General features: G+C 42.7%; 10 protein-coding genes across 15 annotated transcripts; 6 read left to right on the top strand and 4 right to left on the bottom strand.

Annotated features, from left to right (window-relative positions):
- Nucleotides 1-74: 74 nt before the first annotated feature.
- Nucleotides 75-2,457, top strand: LOC135168390 (E3 ubiquitin-protein ligase Hakai). The gene is made up of 6 exons (XM_064132513.1): nt 75-282; nt 360-535; nt 738-842; nt 937-1,248; nt 1,315-1,503; nt 1,690-2,457. Exons 3-6 carry the CDS (start codon nt 744-746, stop codon nt 2,320-2,322), a joined length of 1,233 nt encoding a protein of 410 aa, XP_063988583.1. The 5' UTR covers nt 75-282; nt 360-535; nt 738-743; the 3' UTR covers nt 2,323-2,457.
- A 410-nt stretch (nt 2,458-2,867) lies between these two features.
- Nucleotides 2,868-5,696, top strand: LOC135168380 (mRNA export factor GLE1). The gene is made up of 4 exons (XM_064132494.1): nt 2,868-3,081; nt 3,375-4,452; nt 4,526-4,736; nt 4,824-5,696. Exons 2-4 carry the CDS (start codon nt 3,380-3,382, stop codon nt 5,490-5,492), a joined length of 1,953 nt encoding a protein of 650 aa, XP_063988564.1. The 5' UTR covers nt 2,868-3,081; nt 3,375-3,379; the 3' UTR covers nt 5,493-5,696.
- LOC135168381 (heat shock protein 60A-like) lies at nt 5,628-9,385 on the bottom strand. Its single transcript, XM_064132495.1, has 3 exons — nt 9,209-9,385; nt 7,490-8,512; nt 5,628-7,420 (listed from the first exon to the last, which is right to left on the bottom strand). Exons 2-3 carry the CDS (start codon nt 8,510-8,512, stop codon nt 6,725-6,727), a joined length of 1,719 nt encoding a protein of 572 aa, XP_063988565.1. The 5' UTR covers nt 9,209-9,385; the 3' UTR covers nt 5,628-6,724.
- An 829-nt stretch (nt 9,386-10,214) lies between these two features.
- Nucleotides 10,215-11,559, top strand: LOC135168401 (10 kDa heat shock protein, mitochondrial). Its single transcript, XM_064132531.1, has 3 exons — nt 10,215-10,374; nt 10,622-10,786; nt 11,077-11,559. Exons 1-3 carry the CDS (start codon nt 10,372-10,374, stop codon nt 11,218-11,220), a joined length of 312 nt encoding a protein of 103 aa, XP_063988601.1. The 5' UTR covers nt 10,215-10,371; the 3' UTR covers nt 11,221-11,559.
- On the bottom strand, nt 11,460-13,530 carry LOC135168388 (something about silencing protein 10). The gene is made up of 4 exons (XM_064132511.1): nt 13,392-13,530; nt 12,511-13,058; nt 11,786-12,420; nt 11,460-11,655 (listed from the first exon to the last, which is right to left on the bottom strand). The coding sequence occupies exons 1-4, from the start codon at nt 13,406-13,408 to the stop codon at nt 11,566-11,568; spliced, it is 1,290 nt and encodes a 429-aa protein (XP_063988581.1). The 5' UTR covers nt 13,409-13,530; the 3' UTR covers nt 11,460-11,565.
- A 29-nt stretch (nt 13,531-13,559) lies between these two features.
- On the top strand, nt 13,560-14,372 carry LOC135168399 (large ribosomal subunit protein bL20m). The gene is made up of 3 exons (XM_064132527.1): nt 13,560-13,702; nt 13,789-13,899; nt 14,047-14,372. The coding sequence occupies exons 1-3, from the start codon at nt 13,616-13,618 to the stop codon at nt 14,293-14,295; spliced, it is 447 nt and encodes a 148-aa protein (XP_063988597.1). The 5' UTR covers nt 13,560-13,615; the 3' UTR covers nt 14,296-14,372.
- Nucleotides 14,371-16,084, bottom strand: Tpi (Triose phosphate isomerase). The gene is made up of 3 exons (XM_064132521.1): nt 15,798-16,084; nt 15,210-15,463; nt 14,371-15,117 (listed from the first exon to the last, which is right to left on the bottom strand). The coding sequence occupies exons 1-3, from the start codon at nt 15,904-15,906 to the stop codon at nt 14,737-14,739; spliced, it is 744 nt and encodes a 247-aa protein (XP_063988591.1). The 5' UTR covers nt 15,907-16,084; the 3' UTR covers nt 14,371-14,736.
- Nucleotides 16,085-16,195: 111 nt separating this feature from the next.
- Nucleotides 16,196-17,689, top strand: LOC135168400 (INO80 complex subunit C). 3 transcript variants are annotated; one of them, XM_064132529.1, is made up of 4 exons: nt 16,196-16,347; nt 16,624-16,815; nt 16,881-16,948; nt 17,370-17,689. In XM_064132529.1, the coding sequence occupies exons 2-4, from the start codon at nt 16,638-16,640 to the stop codon at nt 17,499-17,501; spliced, it is 378 nt and encodes a 125-aa protein (XP_063988599.1). In that variant the 5' UTR covers nt 16,196-16,347; nt 16,624-16,637; the 3' UTR covers nt 17,502-17,689. The 3 variants fall into 3 exon arrangements, with proteins under 3 accessions (XP_063988599.1, XP_063988600.1, XP_063988598.1); XM_064132530.1 differs by having other exon boundaries at nt 16,221-16,347; nt 16,621-16,815; XM_064132528.1 differs by lacking the exon at nt 16,196-16,347 and adding an exon at nt 16,354-16,502.
- On the bottom strand, nt 17,598-20,179 carry LOC135168397 (prostaglandin E synthase 3). Of its 2 annotated transcripts, none has more exons than XM_064132522.1 (3): nt 20,019-20,178; nt 18,678-19,056; nt 17,598-18,232 (listed from the first exon to the last, which is right to left on the bottom strand). In XM_064132522.1, the coding sequence occupies exons 1-3, from the start codon at nt 20,033-20,035 to the stop codon at nt 18,098-18,100; spliced, it is 531 nt and encodes a 176-aa protein (XP_063988592.1). In that variant the 5' UTR covers nt 20,036-20,178; the 3' UTR covers nt 17,598-18,097. The 2 variants fall into 2 exon arrangements, with proteins under 2 accessions (XP_063988592.1, XP_063988593.1); XM_064132523.1 differs by lacking the exon at nt 17,598-18,232 and adding an exon at nt 18,324-18,465 and having other exon boundaries at nt 20,019-20,179.
- Nucleotides 20,180-20,371: 192 nt separating this feature from the next.
- LOC135168398 (uncharacterized) lies at nt 20,372-21,325 on the top strand. Of its 3 annotated transcripts, none has more exons than XR_010300035.1 (3): nt 20,372-20,630; nt 20,710-21,001; nt 21,101-21,316. XR_010300035.1 is itself a non-coding variant. In XM_064132524.1 (3 exons), exons 1-3 carry the CDS (start codon nt 20,399-20,401, stop codon nt 21,184-21,186), a joined length of 465 nt encoding a protein of 154 aa, XP_063988594.1. In that variant the 5' UTR covers nt 20,385-20,398; the 3' UTR covers nt 21,187-21,325. The 3 variants fall into 3 exon arrangements, 1 of the variants encoding a protein (XP_063988594.1); XR_010300034.1 differs by having other exon boundaries at nt 20,710-21,023; XM_064132524.1 differs by having other exon boundaries at nt 20,385-20,630; nt 20,710-20,856; nt 21,101-21,325.
- The last annotated feature ends 413 nt before the right edge of the window (nt 21,326-21,738 follow it).

Here is a 21,738-nt window from a genome sequence, read left to right as displayed (position 1 = left end):
TTGTATATGTATTGATTTTGTTTTTAACCTCATAGGGAATTAATAATCATCATTTTGATACCTCTCTGTATCATACCTTAAGTGATACCTAAACAGAAGTCAACACAACAATGGCCTTTTGTTTTCATTGATTTTCGATGTAACATTACTTTTTCAAAGAGAAAGGGGCTTTTTCCTTTCATTTCCGAATTATGTGACATCAGTTGAAGTAAGAGTCATTCATTTCGGCGAATGTTTGTCAGATGTGCAGCCCAACTGTCTTTCAATAATTACAAAAGAATTGTAAAGTTCCAAACTGTGAAAATGTGTTTCTAAATTTTTACAAACTGTTTCACAATTGCTCCATTAATTATTGATAGAAATGAGGTGATTTGTTGGCCAACGTGCAAAGGTTCTCTGTGCTGAGTGGAGTGGGAATGGTAGTTCAATGCATAACCTATAAGTTGTGGTGGGCCAATCTCAACAGTAGTTGAATAATAAAGATCCAAAGATCTGCGAGAAATTGTCACCATTGAACAGCTCCATGCAGCTACAGGTAGGTGACGTTCGACAGTTTATTTCATTAATTAACTTATGGATAATTTGGTAAATTTGTTGACACTAGTGAATTGTTTACACTCTTGATGGACGAACCTGGCAGAATGTGTTGTTGACAGCGAACGTTCTTTCATAAGCTCGTAGTTGTCAGGAACAGTGTTTGGAAAAACATGGAAACATTAGTTTTTTGTTAATTTCAGAATTAAATGGATGAAGACAACAAAAAAATGAGGGGACGCACCCGTGGACGAGGCCGGGGTCGGACCAGAGGGAAAGTTAGGGGTCGTGCGAGAAAAACTGTCAAGGTATACCACCATTGTGTGGGCCCATAAATAAAAGGTGTATTGAGTATGATAATATTTGTCCTTGGGCCTGTATAATTTTCCTCCTCATCTCCAGATAATCGAGAGTGATGAAGAAGAGAACGTTGAACAACACGAAGAGAGTCAAATAGACAGTGGTGACACTTCTACCCTAAAATGCAGTTCAGAAGACGTGCAACAGACCCCTACCGAGCACCAATTCGACTTAGAAGCAGATATTTCGCAATTGGAAGCTCCCACTTTTACGACAATTAATCGAGGACCTCCAGAGCCGATGCTGAGACTTCGCTGGGATCATCGAGTCAATCTCATTGGCGAAAAGGTTCTCAACCCGATGATTCACTGCTGCGACAAGTGCCTGAAACCGATCCTGATTTATGGAAGAATGGTATGTTGAATGTTCTTTCCCTGGGAATGGTCTCTGTCATTCACCTCGTTCCTTCTCTTCTTTCAGATTCCATGCAAACATGTTTTTTGTTTATCTTGTGGTAAACGAGAGGACAAAATATGTCCTAGGTGCGTGGAAAAAGTATCTAGAGTAGAACAAACAGGTCTTGGTACTGTTTTCATGTGCACTCATGGTGGAACGCGTTATGGAAACGCTGGATGTCGAAGAACATATCTGAGTCAACGAGATTTACAGGTGAGTCTGGTGCCATTCCATATATGGGGAAGCACCCTGATGTCCCTTCTCTTTAGCTTTTTTGGCCCCTGTGTTGTCCTTCTTGATCATTATATTTATGCTACGCCCACTCCAATGAAAGTAAAACTAAATATTATTCATCCTCGTCACTCCAATGGTCTTGAGCCTGAAAATTTCTTCTTCCAGGCTCACATCAATCACCGGCACGTATCAGCCCCACCTCAGACCGGCCCAAATATCCCAGTTGAGCCCATACCCCAATATTCTCACTCTAAAATGGACCTCGAGTCTCCAATTGGGAAAGTCCCATCAGGATCAATGGCACCCAGAGGGAAACAAATTCAGTCACACATTGCTCAACCCATGATGGGAAATGATCCAAGAGTCAATTCAATGATCAGTCAACCAACGGGCGAACCGAGGCAGCAGCACCGGTCCCAGATGTCGACATTACAGAACTACAATCAGAATTCAGGCTCTACAAACCAAACGATGAGGACTAATTTGATAACTGTGCCCATTCAAGACACATCGATAACACATGACATTCATCCTCCCCAAACTCATCACTATTATCAGACGTCCCAAATGAATTATGGATACAATGTGCCACCTCCAGTGTCACAGAATCAAAATTATTTTCCCAATCCTCAGCACTCTGGTCAGGTTTCTTATACAGGACAGCAACAGCAGCAGTACATTTCGTCTGTCACGAACATGCGCCCGTCACCCAATGGTTATGTACAAGATACACCATATAATCAACAACAAGCAGCTCCTCCACAGTGGCCACAACATCAACAGCAATTTTATAGATGAACTAGGAAATATTGACCCCATTGAACTCTGGAAATAATTTCTACATTCTGTGTGAATGTTTTTTTTCTATTTTTGAACTTGTTTGTTCATTTCAATCCTATGATAAAGAAGTTAAGTAAACAAATTCGAAGTTTTCATGTTATTATTTATTTTTCCTGCCTGGGGAGGGACACAATAGTAGGGCATGACAGAGATTAAGCAACAAATGCCCCAAAACTCTGTGAGTTTTGAGGAATTTTTATTCGGAGAAAATAATTTTTCACCACGCGGTCGATTAATAGTTATCTAGTGTGGATGAATTCAGAAATTATGTGTCTAAACATAATTGATAGTTAATGATTTTAAATCTCCCACCACTCACAGAGTAGATCGGCAACATATTCTAAAGTCAGCATAAGTTTTAACATCGGGTATAACCCGAAGTCTCCCCTCCCTTCTCCCTTCATGTGGGTAACGCGGTAATATCCTGAAATTACGCATGCGCGAAGAAGGGAGGGGGGAGACTTCGGGTTATACCCGATGTTAAAACTTAAGCTGACTTTAGTATACTTGAGGGAGCACCTCAGGATGGGTTTATCACATAACCTCTAAATTTGTTGTGAGGACTGCGAGATTACGAGAAGGGCAAAAGGTAGTTTATGCTTTGTGTAAAGTTAATAAATAACGCCAATGAAAAGAGCTAGGAATACTCGATTGGCTAGGAAAATGACAAGTGCGTGATAAACAACACTTCTTCTTCTACTGGAGATATTTACAAAGGTGAATATTTTTTAATCATTCTATATTTACATTCTTAACTCCAAAATTATTTTTCTTTCAATTCACGACTCTAATGTTGTACAACAATCCAAAGAAAGACAAAAGTATTTTGTAAATTTTATTTACTGAGTTACGTGGTAAATATTGAAAATTATAATATTTTTTTGTTATTTCTTATACTGGAGCAGATAGCATCTGTCTTGTTGGATCAATTTATTTTCGATAATTTACATTTTTGGTTGATATTTATTTTTAAGTCTCAAAAAAATCAAAGAGATCTATTTATTATCCAGCAAAAATGGCCGACGTTCCTGTGTCCTTCGACAAATTCCGTCTGTCAGTCCTCCTCAAGGCGGTATCGATATCGCCATCAGTAGACGGTATCACACTGGGCCCCAATCAGTCCCCTGCTCGCAGGTATCCCCAAGAGGTTCCCTCCGAGAACAATCAGAACTCCGCGAACACGAGTCCCCCAAACATCTTAAAGGCTCCAGGCCCAAAGTCAAAACCCTCTCCCTTCTCAATCGAGAAAATCCTCTACGAGAATGAGCTCCAGCGACGGGAGGAGGTCCTCAAAGCAGTGGACCGTCGCAAGAAGGATATGGCGGCTTTTCAAGAGAGGCTCCAGCGGGAGAAGGAAATTATGCGAGTGGAAATGGCGGCCAAGAGAGAACGCCAAATGGAAGCTGACAGGGCAAAACAAGAGGCCGAGGAAAAGCGTTATGCCCAGCAGGACGAGCTCAAGCGTCGCCACGACGCGCAGCTCCAGGCGCAGAGACTCCAGGAGCGGCAGGAGAAACTCCAGAGGGAGATTGATGAACACCGGCGACTGAAGGAGCACGAGGAGTGCCTGGAGATGATTGTCTCCTGCAGAGCCAAGTTCACAGAGAACTATATGGAGATCGGCCGCCTCGCGACCTTACTCATCAAGAATACAAATCTCATTGCACAAGTAGTGGGGCCTTTTATCAACCAGCTGAAGGAGTTGAGTATCAGGATTGACGCCATCATCGAGGGAGGAAAGTCTGGGAGACTGACGAGAAATGAAGCGAACGAGGCGGAAAACGCCCTGGCCGAGGCCGAAGAAATTTTCGCAGCCTGCAGGGCCGAGATCAATAGGGTCAACGAAGAGTGCCTCAGGAGGGAGCAGGAGATGCTTGCACAGAGCACGGAAATTGGAGCGCAGGGAGTGACTGAGGGGACCATTGATACTGTGACTGATGCGGTGGATGGGAGATCATTGGAGAAGAGTTCGGGGAATGAACGGGTCGAACCACCACCAGCGCCTCCAGGGAATTCCAGCGGCTTGGAGGAGGGCATAGACGTCGAGGGAATACAGACCTATCTGAACTCCAAGAACTTCTTGGAGAGGTAATTATAATTATTGAGATGTTTGAGTAAAAGAGGCAATTATTTTTATTATATTTTTTTCCGTAAAAAATAGGTACAGGGAAACCTTTAGGCAGCTGGAGGACGTCGATCCCGATAGGAGGTACAGGATGGACTGCGAGAAGAAGCTCAACATTCTTGTCAAGGGTGTGTCCCATAATTTCTCTTCTCTGAAGGAGATTGTCAGGAAGTTTGCGAGGCACTTCGAGGGAAAGGCACCTGTTGAGCTGGCGTTTGCCAAGAATTGTGTAGCCGAAACAATTGTCGTAAGGATTTATTTTGTTTTTAGCGAGACCGAGGACAAGAAATTTCGACTGTTAATTAATCGTTCACAATCGATACTAATTTTTTAGGACGAAGTCAAGGACTTTGCCGAGCTTAAATTCCGGAGACTCTACGCCCTGGCAGCAGTGGTGGTGGTCCTCTGGTCTCAGTACCCAGACTTTGGGGACCTAGTCCTCTCGAACCTCCACATCCACTGCCCCTACATCGTCCCAGTGGTGATGCCTCGCTTTCAGGGCCAGAGTGACGAGGATTTCTACGCCAATCGGGGTTACTCATACTCTAATGGGGTCAGAGAGGATGAGGAAACGTTCCTGAAGAGGATGAAGAAATTCATGAGATTCTACGCTGCCATCATCATAACGAGACTACCTCAAGGCAGCATCCCCAATCATCCCCACGGTCTGGCCAATGCCTGGCGATGGTTGGCCTCTGTTCTGAACATCCAGCCACGTCAGGACGCCATTGAAATCTACCCCAGACTCATGAAGGTCTTCCTGGAGTCCACTGGAAACGCCATGCTCCAGTGGTATCCAACGCAATTCAGAAAACTCCTCAGGGTCATCGCTGGAGATTATTGTTCGCTGTTGGAACAACGTGCCAAAGATGCCCATGCACCTGTTGATGTTGTGAAGCAGCAACATGTCGCTATTTCATTGTTGAAACTTTTTGCTACTGATGCTGTTAATAAAGATTCGATACCACCACCTGACGGAGAACTTTTGGGAAACTTTTGGTGAGGGAGAACGGGTCAAGAAAACAATCCTGAACTTGACCTAAAAAATAATGACGATGTTTTTTTTAACTTCGCCTAATCAGTGGTGACCTGAAACGATGATGTGAAAATTTAGGTAATAAATTAATTAGGTCAATCATTGTATCTATTTTCATCGTTTTTATTTATACTAAGAGTGGAAAATAAAGCATTAACTGTTAAAAAAACATGTACTATTGATAAATCGGTATTTTAAGATATTTTTACACTTCCATTCTTCAACAGGAACACTCAGATAACAGGTATTTCATTCATTTTATTAAATTCACAGGGTATTTGCGCAATGCAGCATTTGGAACAATTCACAATTTCAATCAGAAGTGAGGATAAATGAATATTACGTAGCAAATAACTCCTTAGTGAACTCGTGAAGCTTTTACGTGGATCTAGAGCTGATAAAAAAATTCACCATCACTTTCAGCTTTTATTACAATCTCCTGGGAAAATCCTCATGAAATAATTCCCTCCTCTAGATCTTTGAAATGTAAAACAATCATCATTGAGTTAATTTGTAAACTAGTTTCACCCATTCGCTAACCACTACTCTCAGAAAAACTCATTAAATTCAGTGAACTTTAAACTCAAAAGTGTTACGTAACTCAAGGTGCCAACATGACAGTGGCAAAAATGGCAGCTGCAATTTTCTGATAAATGCCTCCCCGAGCTCCTGGAGAGCAAAGATTCTTAATGATGGAAAAATTCTCAATCTTAATGTAAGATACTTGTCGAATGTCTTGTCGTTGTTTGGAGACGTATCTCCAAGGTCCCTAACTGTCGAATCCCCTTCTTAAACAATTCATCAGAGAAAAAAATGTTCGCAAGGATCAGGCCTAAAAGAAAGTTCATTTTTAGACTTCGTTGAAAAATCCCTCGATATCTCCAGCACTTATGAATTTAGAGAAAACTGTCATGAGACATTTTTTACGAGGAATTTTCGAGTGAAAATATTTTCTCTTGACATTTTTTTTCTAAATCCACTAGCTTACGAGATATCTTGGATTTTGTGGGTGAAAAATAGTGAATTTCTTTCTGGAGGAAAAATAATACTCTGAGAAATGTTGGATTATCTCCAAAACTACTGAATTTTCCCCACCTCTTGAAAACCCCCTAGTTCCTGAGATAATCCTTCCATGCTAGCACTGGCGATTCGACAAACACTTTGGAAAATTCAGTTCTTCAGTCTTAACCCTGTGCCTTTTACATGCCCATTCCTCCCATGCCTCCCATTCCTCCCATGCCGCCCATACCACCCATACCGCCCATGGCGGGTGGATCCTCCTTAGGAATTTCCGTGATGACAGCCTCAGCAGTTGTCAACAGTGATGCTACTCCAGCAGCATCAGTGAGAGCAGTCCTGACGACCTTGGTTGGATCGATAATACCGGCTTCAATCATATCGACGTACTCGTTATTCATGGCGTCATAACCTAACTTTCCATCAGAGACCCTAGCAACAACCATGCTGGCGTCAACTCCAGCATTGGCTGCTATTTGCTGGCACGGCATACGTAGAGCATGCTCGACAATCTCAATGCCAGTGGCTTGATCACTGTTCCCTGGTTTGAGATTCTTCAGAGCTGGGGTGCACCTGAGAAGAGCAGTGCCTCCTCCGGGGACAATTCCCTCCTCAACAGCTGCTCTGGTGGCGTTCAGGGCATCGTGTACTCGATCCTTCTTCTCGTTCACCTCGACTTCACTGCTACCACCAACTCGCAGCACAGCCACTCCTGCTGACAGCCTAGCCAGACGTTCCTGGAGCTTTTCCTTCTCGTAGTCTGAGGTGGTGTTCTCAATCAGATCGCGGAGCCGCTCAGCTCGCTGGTCGATGTCCTGTTTGTTACCTTTGCCTTTCAAGAGGAGAGTGTCCTCTTTTGTTATCACGATCTCACCGACCTGGAGATGAGGGACGAATTTGAGAAAATTTCTTAAGGTTTTAGAGACACTTGACAAAATCTAACTCACCTGTCCAAGATCACTGGCAGTCACGTCCTCGATCTTCACCAGATTGGCCTCATCCCCGAAGACAATTCCTCCAGTGGCAATAGCCATGTCCTCGAGAGTCGCCTTCCTGTTGTCTCCAAAGCCGGGGGCCTTGACAGCTGCGATTTGAAGACCAATCTTCAGCCTGTTGAAGACCAAAGTAGTCAGGGCCTCTCCGTCAATGTCCTCAGCGATGATCACCAGGGGCTTCCTCATGGAGTTGGCGAGCTCGAGAGCTGGCACGATGCTCTGAATCGATGAGATCTTCTTCTCGCTGAAGAGGACCAGGGCGTCCTGGAATTCAACTTTCGCACCCTTCGTGGAGTTTATGAAGTATGGAGAGATGTAGCCACGATCGAACTTCATACCCTCGATCACCTCGAGCTCGTCGTTGAGGGTCTTTCCGTCTTTAACAGTTATCACACCCTCTTTTCCGACTCGCTTCATCGCCGAGGAAATGAGGTTGCCAATGGCTGTGTCACCGTTCGCGGAGATGGTGGCGACCTGGGCGATCTCCTCAGGGGTCGTCACTGGCTTTGAGAGGTTCTTCAGCTCTTCCTTGATTTTGTCGACCGCCATCATTACACCTCTACGAATTTCAACTGGGTTAGCTCCCTTGCTGATTTTCTCAAAACCCTCCTTGGCGATGGCCCTAGCCAGAACTGTGGCAGTGGTGGTACCATCTCCAGCCTCCTCATTGGTGTTATTGGCGACATCCTGTACAAGTTTAGCACCAATATTCTGGAACTTGTCCTTGAGCTCGATTCCCTTGGCGACTGTGACACCGTCCTTGGTGATCTTTGGGCTTCCCCAGCTCTGCTCTAGGATGACGTTGCGCCCTTTTGGACCCATGGTAACGGCAACGGCGTCAGCGAGGATGTCGACACCCTGGAGCATGAGGGCACGGACCTCTGGACCGAAGCGCACGTCCTTGGCGTACATCCTCGCTTGGTATTGGAGCTGGCGTGAAGCCACACCTCGCATCATGGTTGGTAGTTTGTACATCTGGGGATGAAGGACTTTGTGAGTGAAATTAATTCATGAAGACTAATTTTGCAACTAGAGAGCTATTTCGTACTCGAAAATTTTCTACAAAAAGTTCTCCTGAAGCTGTTCCCTAAAATCGCACCTCAAAAATGATTTAATTAAAAAATAACTCAAAACTGAGTCATTACAATCAAAAATCCTTGGTGAGTCCTGGGGTAAAAATTAAGTAGTGGAAATTCGCATAAGAAACTAAATAATTTGGTAGAAACCTTGGAAAAACTTGGACCTCAGTCTCATGAAAAACCATCAAGAGACCTTTGTTCCTTGGAGAAATCTCCTCCCACCCCCAGCCCTCAGCGAAAAAAATACTAAATCCGATTAGCCTCAAAAATCGGCAGAACTCTCGATTAATCGGTATGAGCTCATGAAAATGTGGTTATGTAAACCACCGCGTGGACCAAGCCCCTAAAACAAGAGAACTCGATCTCATCCTTGGTCCTCGCCCCCAACGACTCAAAAATCCTTCAAAAACCGCCACAAAGACCTCAAAACGTGAAAAATGTCTCAAAATTTATCAAAAAAAAAAAACTAAAAAACAGAGCTGCCGCCGACCCGGCGTCCGTGACCCCATGCCAAGACCTTTCAACCCTCGAAAATCCCCCGGTGCTTACCATATTCTTAATAAAATGATCGTGAGAAAGCTCGTCTAATTACCTTCAATCAGTCGCTCGATGAAAATCTCCAAAAATCCAAATTTTCCAGTGAAATCAGTGAGCGATGGAGCGTGCCCGCACGTTGTCTACGTCGAGTAGAATGAACGCAGTGGAGAGAAGTGCGGAGCACTATCACATGGGCTCTCTCCCCCTCCCTCGTGGAGTCACCCAAAGAGACCTAACCTAACCCCAAAGTTTTCTCCAGAAAAATCGCCGAAATTTTGTCGATTTCCCGGATAACAGCCGCCGGCGAGGGATTGATAGCGACCCAGTGATCATGATTCATCATTTTTAGTTGAGAATGTAAGAGGTTTTGCGGTAATTAGGGGTGTGGGTTTTTTTTCGGACAACACCATGTGCTTCTAGAACTTACGATATCGCGTATGACGCAATCGCTACCCGGCAACCAATCATCGTCGCCTCCAGATGAATTCCGAAGTATTGATGGGGAGCAGAGCCAGCTGCCCATGATGTCCAGGAGGTCGAAGATGATTGCTATCAGTCTCAATAATTTTTTAATCAAATTTCTCGCCACTAAATTCATTAATTGGGAATATTGTTGCATCCTTGGGTTAGACAACATCATGGTGATAAGACACAGAAAGTGCGGAGTCTCTTATCAACGGGTTCAACGGTCTCCCCATTTATTCCACCATTCGATTGAATTATTCATCCAGCAAGACTGAATATCTCTTAAAAGGAATTTCGAGTGGACGTTATCACTAACAAAACAAAGAAAAAACTCTCAACTAGAATATTCATTATTTTTTGTAGAAAAAAATGTTTTTTGCTTTTACTAACTGACTCTCCTTATTTTTCTATTAACAGAAATAATAATGTTTCAATACAGCCCATAATATGCAATCGGAGGAGTCGTCAATAATTTTTCTCCGAAAATTTCATCATCTCGTGAACAAGCTCCACCATCGTGTGGATTTTGAATCCCAGTGCGTTACATAATCCATCGCGGCGACTGGGTGGAAGCTCCGGTCACGTGAGATGACAGGGGCGGGTTGACGAATGGGGGAGAGGGTCTGGAATTTTCGAGAAGAGCCAAGTCGAGGAGGACGAGTAGTTAGGTTACTTCATACAACGTGCTCGCCGAGTCGCCGGTCGATGCTCTATCGTTTCTCTGATAAATCGTAGATTCATCAATTAACAGAGATGGTAAGTGCAACTTTGAGTCGCAAGAAAGGGCCCATCGTCACCCATGTCATGAAGCTAGTGGTTTTAGGGGTTGACGATGTGAAAAAAATAGGCTTGTGATGGTTTCGGGTTAAGGGAAAATGTTGTGAAGAGCAGCATTGGATTGGGAGGGGATCAAAAGACTAATTGACGAATTTCGAGGTCATTACATTGCTCCAGTTCGTGGAGGAGAAGGAATTTGTACTCACGCTTATTCTAATGATTTCAGGCAGCCGCAGTCGCCAAGAGGGTTATTCCATTGTTGGACAGGGTGCTGATTCAGAGAGCAGAGGCTATTGGCAAAACCAAAGGGGGAATTATCATCCCTGAAAAGGCTCAGGCCAAAGTACTCAGGGGAACAGTCGTTGCTGTTGGACCTGGCTCCAGAAATGAGGTTAGATTTCCTAGTTTTTCTTTAAGAAAATACTATTATTTATATGCAGTAATATTTACAATATATGAAGCTTTCCAAGTCAACTCGATCAAACGGTGACCTCCACCTCTCCGATTTGGTCCGTGATCTTTCGTGGTTAAGCCATAAAGAAATCCTCGATAAAATCTAAACAATTATTTCTCCTTCATTTCTGGTTGGCGAGTACAAGTGTTGGATTGACTTCAATAAGTGAATTAAAAGACCTGATCCAAGAATTATTGAGCTCATTATTGTTGCAAATTATTTTCCAGAGCGGACAGCATGTGCCCCTCACCATAAAAGTAGGAGACACTGTCCTCCTCCCCGAGTACGGTGGCACCAAGGTCAACCTCGAGGACGAGAAGGAATTCCATCTCTTCCGCGAATCCGACATTCTTGCGAAACTCGAGGCCTAACTCTCTCCACCTAATCATAGGACAACATTTCAATTTTTTTTAACTGAACACTCGACCTCTTAATTAGCGAAAAAAAACACGTTGAACCCCAGAAATTGCCTGTTACTCAATGCTTTTGAGTTGAGATCACAGAGGGACGAAGTGAGTTCATTGGATAGACTAAAAAATCAGAAAAATCATTATGTTCTTCGTTTCTAAGTTCCTTAGATGTTAGAATAGATTCCATTGTTTCATACATATTTCTAAATAATAAAAACTTTATTCCGTAATGAATGAGTGATACATTCATTGAGAATTCCGATTTAATTGACATTTTGTGAAATAAAATTATAAATAAGATTGCGTTTATTTTAATTTTATGCTCTTCTTGACGCTCGCCTTGATACCCGACATCTCTCCAGCGTAACGAGTCAGTTCTTTCCTGACTTCTCGCACCTGTAAACAAAATAGAAAAGTTGTAATTGTGGAAAAATTTAGAAAATTGGGAAAGTGTATAATTTCTCATTGAAATCCTTTTAATCATTGAATCAACGAGAATTAAATAAAATAAGAAAAAACTACTCACAGCTCCCTTTCTTCGTATCTTCGCCTTGCGGTACTTGTTCCTGTGCTTGACCCTGGGATTCCTCTGCTCCTTCTTCCTGTGGGGCGTCAGTCCCTTGTTCTTCGCGATTTGATAATTAATCGGGCGTTTCTCATCATCCAGACCAGTTCCATCCCCAGTATCCTGAACTGCATCCCCTTCAGGCTCTTCCTCCTCGTCTTCCACGGCTTCATCCTCCTCACCGTCCTCCATCGCCTCTTCGGATCCAACGTCTTCAGGGTGTGAGACTCGGCGTTTGTCCTTGGGTTTCCCAGCCTTCTGCTGGACTATCTGAGAATTATTGAAGACATTGTAGAGGACCTGGCCCTTACTCTTCGCCTCGAGGATCTCTGCCGCTTCCTCCAGCAGTTTCCCCTGGCTCTCCTCCAGCTGGGTCATCAGCTGGCGGTACTGCGCCAGCCGCTTGATCACTGGATGGTCCGCTATTGAGATTTTTCTTGCCTTCAACATGAGGTAGAAGTTGATATTCACGCAGTAATTCAGGATCAAGTAGTACTTTGTCTTTATGAAGGCGACTGCGGGGCTATCGGGGAGGCTTTCTTCCTCCACCAGCTTTAGGAAGGGGGCGAGAATGTCCTTGGCTTCGATCATTCGTTCTGTGGATGCAAAGGAATAGAAGAATGTTAGAATCAGGAATAACAATTGCAGATCAACTTATATAACTGAAGATTCCAACATAAAAATACCTTTAAAATCATCGACTAGAGCCTCGAACTCTGGACTCTCCTTCTTGACAAGTTCCAGTTTCTCCCTTCTGCTTAATTTAGTCAAATCAGTTTTAACCATCTCTTCCTCCTCGGCCTTTTCCCCAGTCGCAGGCACCTCCATCCCTTCGAGCCCAAAGTCAGCATCATCCAGCTGCTGGGCTAGCCTCTGCTGGATGTTCCTGGCCTCTTTCTCCTCCAGCTCGGCTTCTGCCATATCCTTCTCATTCGTCCCAGCATAGTCTTGGTCGACGTAGTCAGTCATGTAGTAGGTGCGCTTCTTCTTGCCCCAGGCCCTCTCGTCGGGTATGTCATCGTCCTCCTGAGGTTTGTCGAGGTCAGACTCCATGGAGTCGTGCTCCTCGTCGTTCTGCAGGCCAAACACCTCATCGTCACTGTCGAAATTCTCCTGCACTCGCTTCTTACGGACTTTCTCGAGAAGCTCAAGCTCACCCTCGGAATAATCGTCTTCACTGTTTGTTATGTCGTCTTCTTCGAAGGTTTCAAACTCCTTGAAGTCTTTTTTCATTCTAAAAAGGGCGTTAACCAGAAATATTTTTATTTCTAATACTTCAAAGGCCCATTCAATTGATTTATTTGGAGAAGTATTAGGCCAATCAATCAATCAATTTGTTCATTAGCTTATTCAACAATTAATTAATTGACTAATTAATTAACAATAATTGTTAATAATTTTTCTTGTGCAATTACAGATGTTGAGTAGGAACTAAGAGGTCAAAACAAACGGACATAACCTCGACTTTCGTTTTAAGTTCTTGGAGAATATCTCAATCTTTCATCAACTGTATAAAATTAATTGTTAGTGCTCTGATTATAAATTATGGAAGAGCATAGTCACTTACTTTTTCTTGGGCCCCATTTCAAGCTATCTGATCTATTACTCCAGCAAATCACTTGAATGGATTCTCCTGTGCTTCTCACGTGCGGCGGATTGCAACCGTGATATAATCCAACATAACCTAACTTCAAGCATTACTCTTCTCCAAAGTACTAATGGGAGACTGGAGTGCGGAGTACTGAAGTTGATCAGATACAGTAGTTAGAGAGTGCATTCGAGAAATTGATCATGGTTTTTCGATCCTTGACGCTGTTCTCCAGGTGCAGAGGACCCGATGAACACTGGAGAAAGCGAAAAATTTTCAAGATTGCCGCTGTAAGTTGCTGTATCTTTCCTGAAGACTTGCGAGAATTCCTTTTTATCTGTTCTCCCTTCATTATTGTTATAAATCATGTTGACAGCACTTCAGAAATCGTGGAAGAAACTGCTACAGTATCACAATCAGAAGGTTCCAGCGTGCCATGCTGTTCTCTACCAGAGGAAGGCAGCTGAAGCGAATGCAATTGCACGATGTAACTAGTCCCAATTAATCATTCATTAATTTTGTAAATTCCAAAAAAGAGTTGAACATGTTATGTCAATGGCAGCAGTGGATTGTCTTTAATTTCTAAATTTTTCAGTTGAATATTCATTGACATGAATGTGTATTTAATGTGCAGTTATGGGAGAAGAGGTTAGACGCAGCATGTCACGAGCAAGGCATAGACGTCAGGACGATGAAAGAGGGTCTGGCTCGCAGTGAAATATATGTGAACAGGAAGACCCTTGTGGATTTAGCAATCTGGGAGCCTCGTACCTTCAAAGCCCTGACTAAAATTGCGTGGGCGAGGGCCAAACTCGACGGATTAAACGTTGTCAAAAATCTCGATCTCCCCTCAGGAGTCGTCACTCGGGGAATGCTTAAATAATCACTTCATGTAGAGGATAAGACTATCAGTTATTGATATAAAAGTTGAATAAAGTGTTGAAAAAAATGCAAAAAATACGATGGGTGCATTAGGTTTTATTGAATCAGCACGTAATGTGCGATGTCCACAATTAAATTGTATTTGGATATACATTATCAACAGCCAACAATGAATAGACTCTTTCTTCATGTAAACATGTCCAGGAGACGATGAATATGAATTCTGTAACGAAGTGGTAAAGATTGGTTTCTCAATTTTTTCAAATATCTGATGACTCGATGATGTGATCTGGACGAATCAACGCTTATTATGAGGCTTGCGAAAATATCTTGAGATTGATTCAATCATTATTGTTACTTCGAATGGTCCTATTGTCCTGATGACCTCCTCTTCCCCTCTGGATTAAAATAACATTGAACCAGAGGTCGGTGATCCCATCAATTATTGCTTGGCATTGACGATCTGTACGAAGTCAGGCTTGAGAGAAGCCCCTCCAACGAGGAATCCGTCGATGTCCTTCTCCTTTGCGAGATCCTTGGCATTTCCAGCTGTCACAGAGCCACCGTAGATGATCCTGAGGGACTCGGAGACTGCTGGACTGACGTTCTTGGCGAACCAAGCTCGCAACTGGTCGTGAACCTCCTGGGCTTGCTGAGGGGTCGCCGTCTTTCCTGTTCCAATAGCCCAAACTGGTTCGTAAGCCAGCACGACATTGTCCCAGGACTTGATTTTGTCGGCGATAGCCTTCGTCTGGCGGTAGACAACCTCCTCGGTTTTTCCAGACTCACGTTCCTCGAGTTTCTCACCGATGCATGCGATCACCTGCAGAAATTCGATGGGGGATAACCAAATTTGCCTTAAAAAAAATTCAATTTGGGATAAACAGTGAGTTTGGGATCGGAGTGGCTATTCACCTTGACACCAGCTTCCAGAGCATGTGCCACTTTCTCAGCAGTGAGTTCATCGCTCTCCCCGAAGACGTTCCTCCTCTCTGAGTGGCCAATGATCACCCAGGGGATTTCGCTGTCTACCAGCATAGCTGGGCTAATCTCACCTGTGAAGGCTCCCTTGGGGACTTTGTAACAGTTCTGAGCACTGGTTGCTATTGTCGATGGAAGGATGCTCTTGGCGTAGGGAAGGTAGATCGCCGGGACACCAACGACAACCTCTGTTTATTGACAATTATTCCCATTAAAAATTATGAACACACGACCTAATATTCTTTTCTCTACTTTTTGTCAAAATAAATTGTAAAATAATTTCATTTTGCTTTGATGAATTAAGAAGAGGTCCATGCTATGCACAACAATATTCACCCCAGTACGTAACTAGCTTTTTAAAGCCCAAAGCACAACAAAAAAAATTACCTGATCCCAACGCAATATTTTTCTTCTTGAAAATAAATTCTGAAATAATCTTATTTTCCTCCAATCCCAACAAAACATGCTCATGTCCTTGGCGAAAGTGAAAATGCCTTTACATCACATTGAAAAATCACGTACCAACATTGGGGTCGAGTGGGCCGGCTTTGAGGAATGCGACAATTTCGTCAATCTCCTTCTTGGTTCCATTCATCTTCCAGTTACCCCCCACGAAGAATTTCCTCACCATCTTGACAACTGTTTTAGTTATTCCGTACTTTTTGAGTATTAATAAGAACTTCAGCTGCACTTGCAGTAGAACTGGATCTCTCCTGACACTTTGACCTTCATGCGCACTCTGAGGTGACTCTAACACCGTTCCCCCTCTTCGAATCCGGGCTGATCAGTTGGGACTACGTGAGTAAACCTAAAATCTCATCGCCTCTTAAATTCACCGATGCTCTGATTCTTCCTGCATTTCATGGCAAAAACTATAATTTTTTTTTGCTCAAATCCGATCGAGAAAATTCTCCGATGTTCATTCATAATATTGTACTTGAGGAAGTGGTAGCGCACTGCGCCTGCGCTGTGTGCCGGTGTCAATGGCGAAATGTAAACAACTGGAATTGGAGGCAGTTTCGCTTAAGAACTAATATTCTTCCAGTAGTTCCAGTTTTAATGAGCTGATACTGTGAGTATTGTTGATTGTCTGAAGTTTATGTCGTTGAGGTTTTCATTGAGGTTAGGAGAATGTCGTTAGAGGTGGAGAACGGATATTATGAACTGGAATAATGTCAGCACAAGTCAACAAATATTGCGTTGCGATATTTCAATTTGTGTTTTTCGGTGATGGTTCCTTAGCCAATATTTTCTTAAATAAATGTTTTTGTAACTCAGGTGTCACAGTAAAAACAGCCCTTTTATCTAGGCGTAGAAATTTCGTAACCATTTTTTTTTCTTTAAGCAGATCAGACGAAAGCCATGGTGACTGAGGAGTCGGCAGAGCCTCTGAAGAAGCCCCCGCCGCCCTTCAAATCCTCCACATTTCAACAGGCTTTCCGGCCAATCAGCCTGTCAGGAAAGAAGCGAACCTGGAAGTCCCTGAAGCAGGTTCTCGCCCAAGAGCGCACGTTGCCCTGGCCCGGGGAGGCTGTTCATTGTAAGAAAGCCCTCAATGTTTCTCAATAATAACAAGGACTTGTCAATATCATCATTTATTTGCAGACAGTTCAATCAATGCTCCACCGAGCTTCAAACCTGCCAAAAAATACTCAGACATCTCGGGATTACCGGTAAGTTAAATTACTACATTTTACATGACAAGATTAATCATGACAGTTGAATCACCTTGATGAAAATTAATACGCAATGCTAAAAATGATGATGGAGATGAATGGTACGATTTAATCATTCGATGAGGAATTGTAACAATTGTTGGGTTATCAGTGGCTAGTGAACAGAGGAATTCCTATTGATTGGGTACGATAATTATTGATTTCAAGAGGAATTGTTCAATTTCCCATAGTAATCTCAGGTGCAAATAATTTGTTTAATTAAAAAACTTGACTCCCGAGAGAACCCGAATCCCCAATCAATAAATTTTCGTCACCGATTAATTTCCATAAACAATTCTCCCTTGAAATCATCAATTATCGAGCCCCACCAACCCCCAAAGTACCGATTAAGCCTTCACCCCACCTGAATATTTTCCAGGCACGCTATACAGATCCCCAGACAAAGTTGTACTACGCAACAGCCGAGGAGTTTTCAACAGTGCGTAGCCTCCCCATGGACATAACAGCTGGCTACCTCGCCCTTCGTGGGGCCTCCAGTATCGTAGGTTAATACCCTCGACAATTGTAAATTTCCTCAATCAAACGCCAGTTAATAATCCATCAATGATTATTCTCTCATCCTCATTCGTATCAATAAACCTTTCACTTTGATATTTTTCCATTATATTTTACACATTCAATTCATTAGAACAAGCTTGCTCATTACAATTTAATAAATCTTAATTAATTACGAGTCTACATGTAATGATAATAGGAATTAATGGGGCCAGGGAATGGGAATATCGATTCTGTTAATTATTCGTCCATATTTTTTTTCTTCGTTTTATTATCTTAAGTTACGTCGTTATCATTTGTCTAACGGACTGGCCGCTGGCACATGTCACTTGAGTTGTCAGTTACATTATTTTTTTTTAATTGAAAGCCCTCGCGATATCGTTAATATCCTAGGCATTAACTTGATGTTAAAATTGTTCATCGAGGCCTAACTTAAGAATCGTGCCTTTCGCGGTGTGCACAATTTTTCTCCCCATTCTTCGGAATATAAAAAAGTGGCAACACGTTTTTAAGAGGATTTAAAACGTTTTTTGTGTTTTTTTTGCTTTTTAAATTTTATTTATCGATTTGGTCTGTGAAGGGAGCTCTCGTTCACTCGAGATCGGGCATCTCATCGTCATCGCTGTCCGCGCCGTCTGCCTCGTCAGCCATGTCGTCGAGGTCATCAAGTGTTGGCCGTGTGTCGCCAGGTCCACCACCACCAAGGTAGCCCATATTCTTCATGACCTGGGGATTAGGACAGTGTGACATGCTTTGAGGGTTATATAGTAAAATCACTGGTTATAATCACGAGGTTGAATTTCCTCTATCGTCATTTCCAAAATGAAGTTTCTCGAATGTCATAATGTGAGGCAGAAAAGAGATTACAAGGTTGGAAGAAGTTGGCACTGGTTACTGTCATAATATTGGCATCACGGATTATTTGCTTATTGAATGATTATGTTGTGGATCACGATAGGCTGTGTATTGTAAATAGTGAATATGAATGCTGCGAATTCCGTAAAAAACTATTTTTCCTCAAATCAAAAATATTATCTTTACCCAATGCACATTTTCCAACAATTTAAATGTCTTTTTCATTAAAAAAATTCTTTGGAATGGCTCATTCTTCCAAGAAAATGTAGAAGCCTTCCTGCTTAAAAATCTTATAATGATCATTAGGGATAATTACCGATTCCAGATCGTGTGGATTGTTTTCATCACTCTCGTTATCACTGTCATCCTCGTCCTTCCACTTGTTGAAATCGCTCTTCAACCAGTGATACTTGTTGTTCTCCTTGACCAATCGTGGCCAGTAGGGTCCCTCCTCCTTCTTCGCGAGTATGAGCTCGATGAGTCTGCCTTTAGCATTCTGCACGGACTTTTCTGGATCAATCTCTTTGTATAAATTAATCGTCACCTCGTGGTCCTTTCTCTCTGTACCACCGGTGCCCTTGAAGTATACTTTCTCTGGCTCGATCTTTATCGTTGGGTCCTTGCAGTCTTCCAGACAAATTGTCACATACAGAAGTGATTTTCTCTGCGCCCACATCACAGGAGGAGGAGTTATTCTGGAATTATTAGAGAATTATATAAATATACATTCAATTTTTTACTCTAAAATCATTTTGATAAATTGCTCATGATCTCGACATGGAGGCGATCGACATAAAGAAGTTGTAAAACATTGTTTGTAGCTGATGAAATTTCCTGCAAAAAATCTCTTAACATTTCCTCGCACAAGCAGTCGTTACCGTAAATTACATCCCCCCAAAAAACCCAAATTCCTCATCATCATTTTTTGCTCTCTCACGCATTGATCTCAACTTTTTCAATTTCCTACATTTTATTGAATCATTTTCAGCAAACTGATTATTTCTGTTCTGTAATTTCCCAAGAAAATCATTTTTGAATTTCCCAGTCTAAAAACATCGCAGGCACGCGGTCAATCAGCAATTTTCTAGGTTAGAAATCGGTACAATGCGCCTGTGAAAGAAAACGCTAGTCATTAAACAGGAAGTGGCGACAATTGCCCTTTGGAGCCCGTTTTGGCCAAAAAAAAATTCTGACCCTTTGCGAACCCAACGATTAAATAATACTGGTGAGCCGGTGCGATTCAGTCGTTATTTATAAATGGAAAATCGCGAGGAGAAAGAGTGAAACCCTAGAAGGTCCAGTGTATCTCGCCACGGCGGGCGAAACAGGGATGAAGCACGGGATTTTGGAATAAGAGGTAGCATTCCGGAACTATTGGAGACATTGGAGATGATGTGCCAGGTCTCTTGATTTTTTTCACAATTTATTTGATGGTTATTGGGCGATAGCAACGGCGACAGACGCCGGTTTATTCTAGAAACTTCAGGAATCAATAGCATTCTCAACAACATGGCGGTGTTGCGATAGCCACGGGGGCGTTTATCGCTATTTTTGAGGTTTGAAGGGGTTATTTTCATGATTAAATGATTTGAGGAAAACTGGGAGTGCCTCGCTGGGGGATTTTGGGACTAATTAGGACGGATTATTGTCTACTTACTGATTTTCTTGACTCATTTTCACGAACCGCTATCGCTCGTGGGAAAGAAACAAACACACTGCACACCTTTTGCTCGCAATATCGCGCCACACAATAGGAACTTCTCTCGATGTATCGAGGTGAACGATTGGTCGATGCAGTCGTGCGCATGTGCGCAGGCTCGGGTCGCTGACGGGCGGGAGTTTGAATAAAAGTTGTGTGAAAGAACATAAAGAAAAACGATAAAAAAACAATAAATATGGATCTGGAAACGGGAAACAGAACCTGACCGTCCAACGTTTGATAAAACTCGCGTCCCAGAAAAATAAAATAAGTTTGTAGAAAAAATAATTTTACAGGCTTTTGATTTTTTCCTTATCACCGTCTACTGGTACTGCAAAATGATTGAAAAAATTATTAAAACTATTGAACATGATGCAACTATTACCCTAGACCCTTTGCCCATCCCCCACCAGCTCAAAGTCCTCAACAATCACCCTACCCCATGGCAATCGCGATGTCCTTCGTCTCGGTGCATTGCACCGACAGGAAGCAGCAGGAAGTCAACACCAGGCCGCGAAGAGAGAGTAACTCGATCCCCATCACCTCCTCACAAACAACAGAACAAAACCAGTGAGAGACTAGAACGTAGGGAAGGGGTGGGAGACAGGGGGGCGGGGTGATAGTACCATTACTATTATACACGTTGTAGATTGTAGGTCACTCGACATCCACGCGAAGCGGAAGGGGGAGGGGATCCTGGTGGGGCTTTACCCTTCTGCCTGTTGCTGGTGGCTACCAGCTAACTGGACATGGAGACGGTGCACCAGTCTCTTTCTCCTGCAGGCTCGATCCACAGGTGATAGAATTAATCCTCTCGTTCGATTAAAAAAAATGAGTAAAAATAAATGAAAAAAGTTAAATAATAACAAACATAAAAAAGCGGGACAGCCGGGTTTTCATCTCCAATGTCCTCATCGAAATGAAAATTGAATATCAATAATGTAAACAATTGATAGTAATAATGTAATTAATTTTCGGTCATTCGCCGTGAAAATGAAACATTTCTGAATGGAATAAAAAATTTAAATTTTATTTTGCAGATGATTTATTAAATATATGGGCGTTATTGTGCTGGTGCACATGTGCTGTTGTGACGTTTCAAGTGTCAGTGTCAAGGGAGAGATAAAATTGGAGTAAATGAAAAAATAGCTGGAGATTTTTTTTTTGGAGCTCATGAAGACATTTGATGCAGCTTGATTGATCGCTATGGTACTGCCTACCTTGGTACTGTGTTAATAGTTAGATTGTTAACGACATGTCGACCAGCTCGCTGTTCTACAAGGACAAATATGCCGTGAGTTTTTTTTTTTATTTGGTCTATTATTTTTTCCATTGGCAATGCCAACTCGCTATCCGTTTCGTGGGGTTTATAATTGTGTTTTATGTATGCACACGAAAGTTTCACATTTTTACGAGCCATGGGAGAGGTGCGTTATGTAGAATTTTTTGTGAGAGTTTATTGGGGAGGGGAATCTGTGCGGAAAATTGCGGCAGTGAAATTTTGCAGAGGGTGGGGGGAGGGGGAGGGCAGGGGTTTGCACGCGGGGAAAAATTGCGGAACTCGGTAGTAGGGGAAAATAATGGCTGAATTTCACACACCTTTTGAAAAGTACTTCCTTATTTTTATGGAAGGAGGGAGAGGAATTGCGGGTGGAAAATTGAGTAAATGAAAGTGGTT

Source organism: Diachasmimorpha longicaudata, chromosome 13, assembly GCF_034640455.1.
Source record: "Diachasmimorpha longicaudata isolate KC_UGA_2023 chromosome 13, iyDiaLong2, whole genome shotgun sequence".
Taxonomy (NCBI): Eukaryota; Metazoa; Arthropoda; class Insecta; order Hymenoptera; family Braconidae; genus Diachasmimorpha; species Diachasmimorpha longicaudata.
This window is presented reverse-complemented; position numbering and strand designations above follow the sequence as displayed.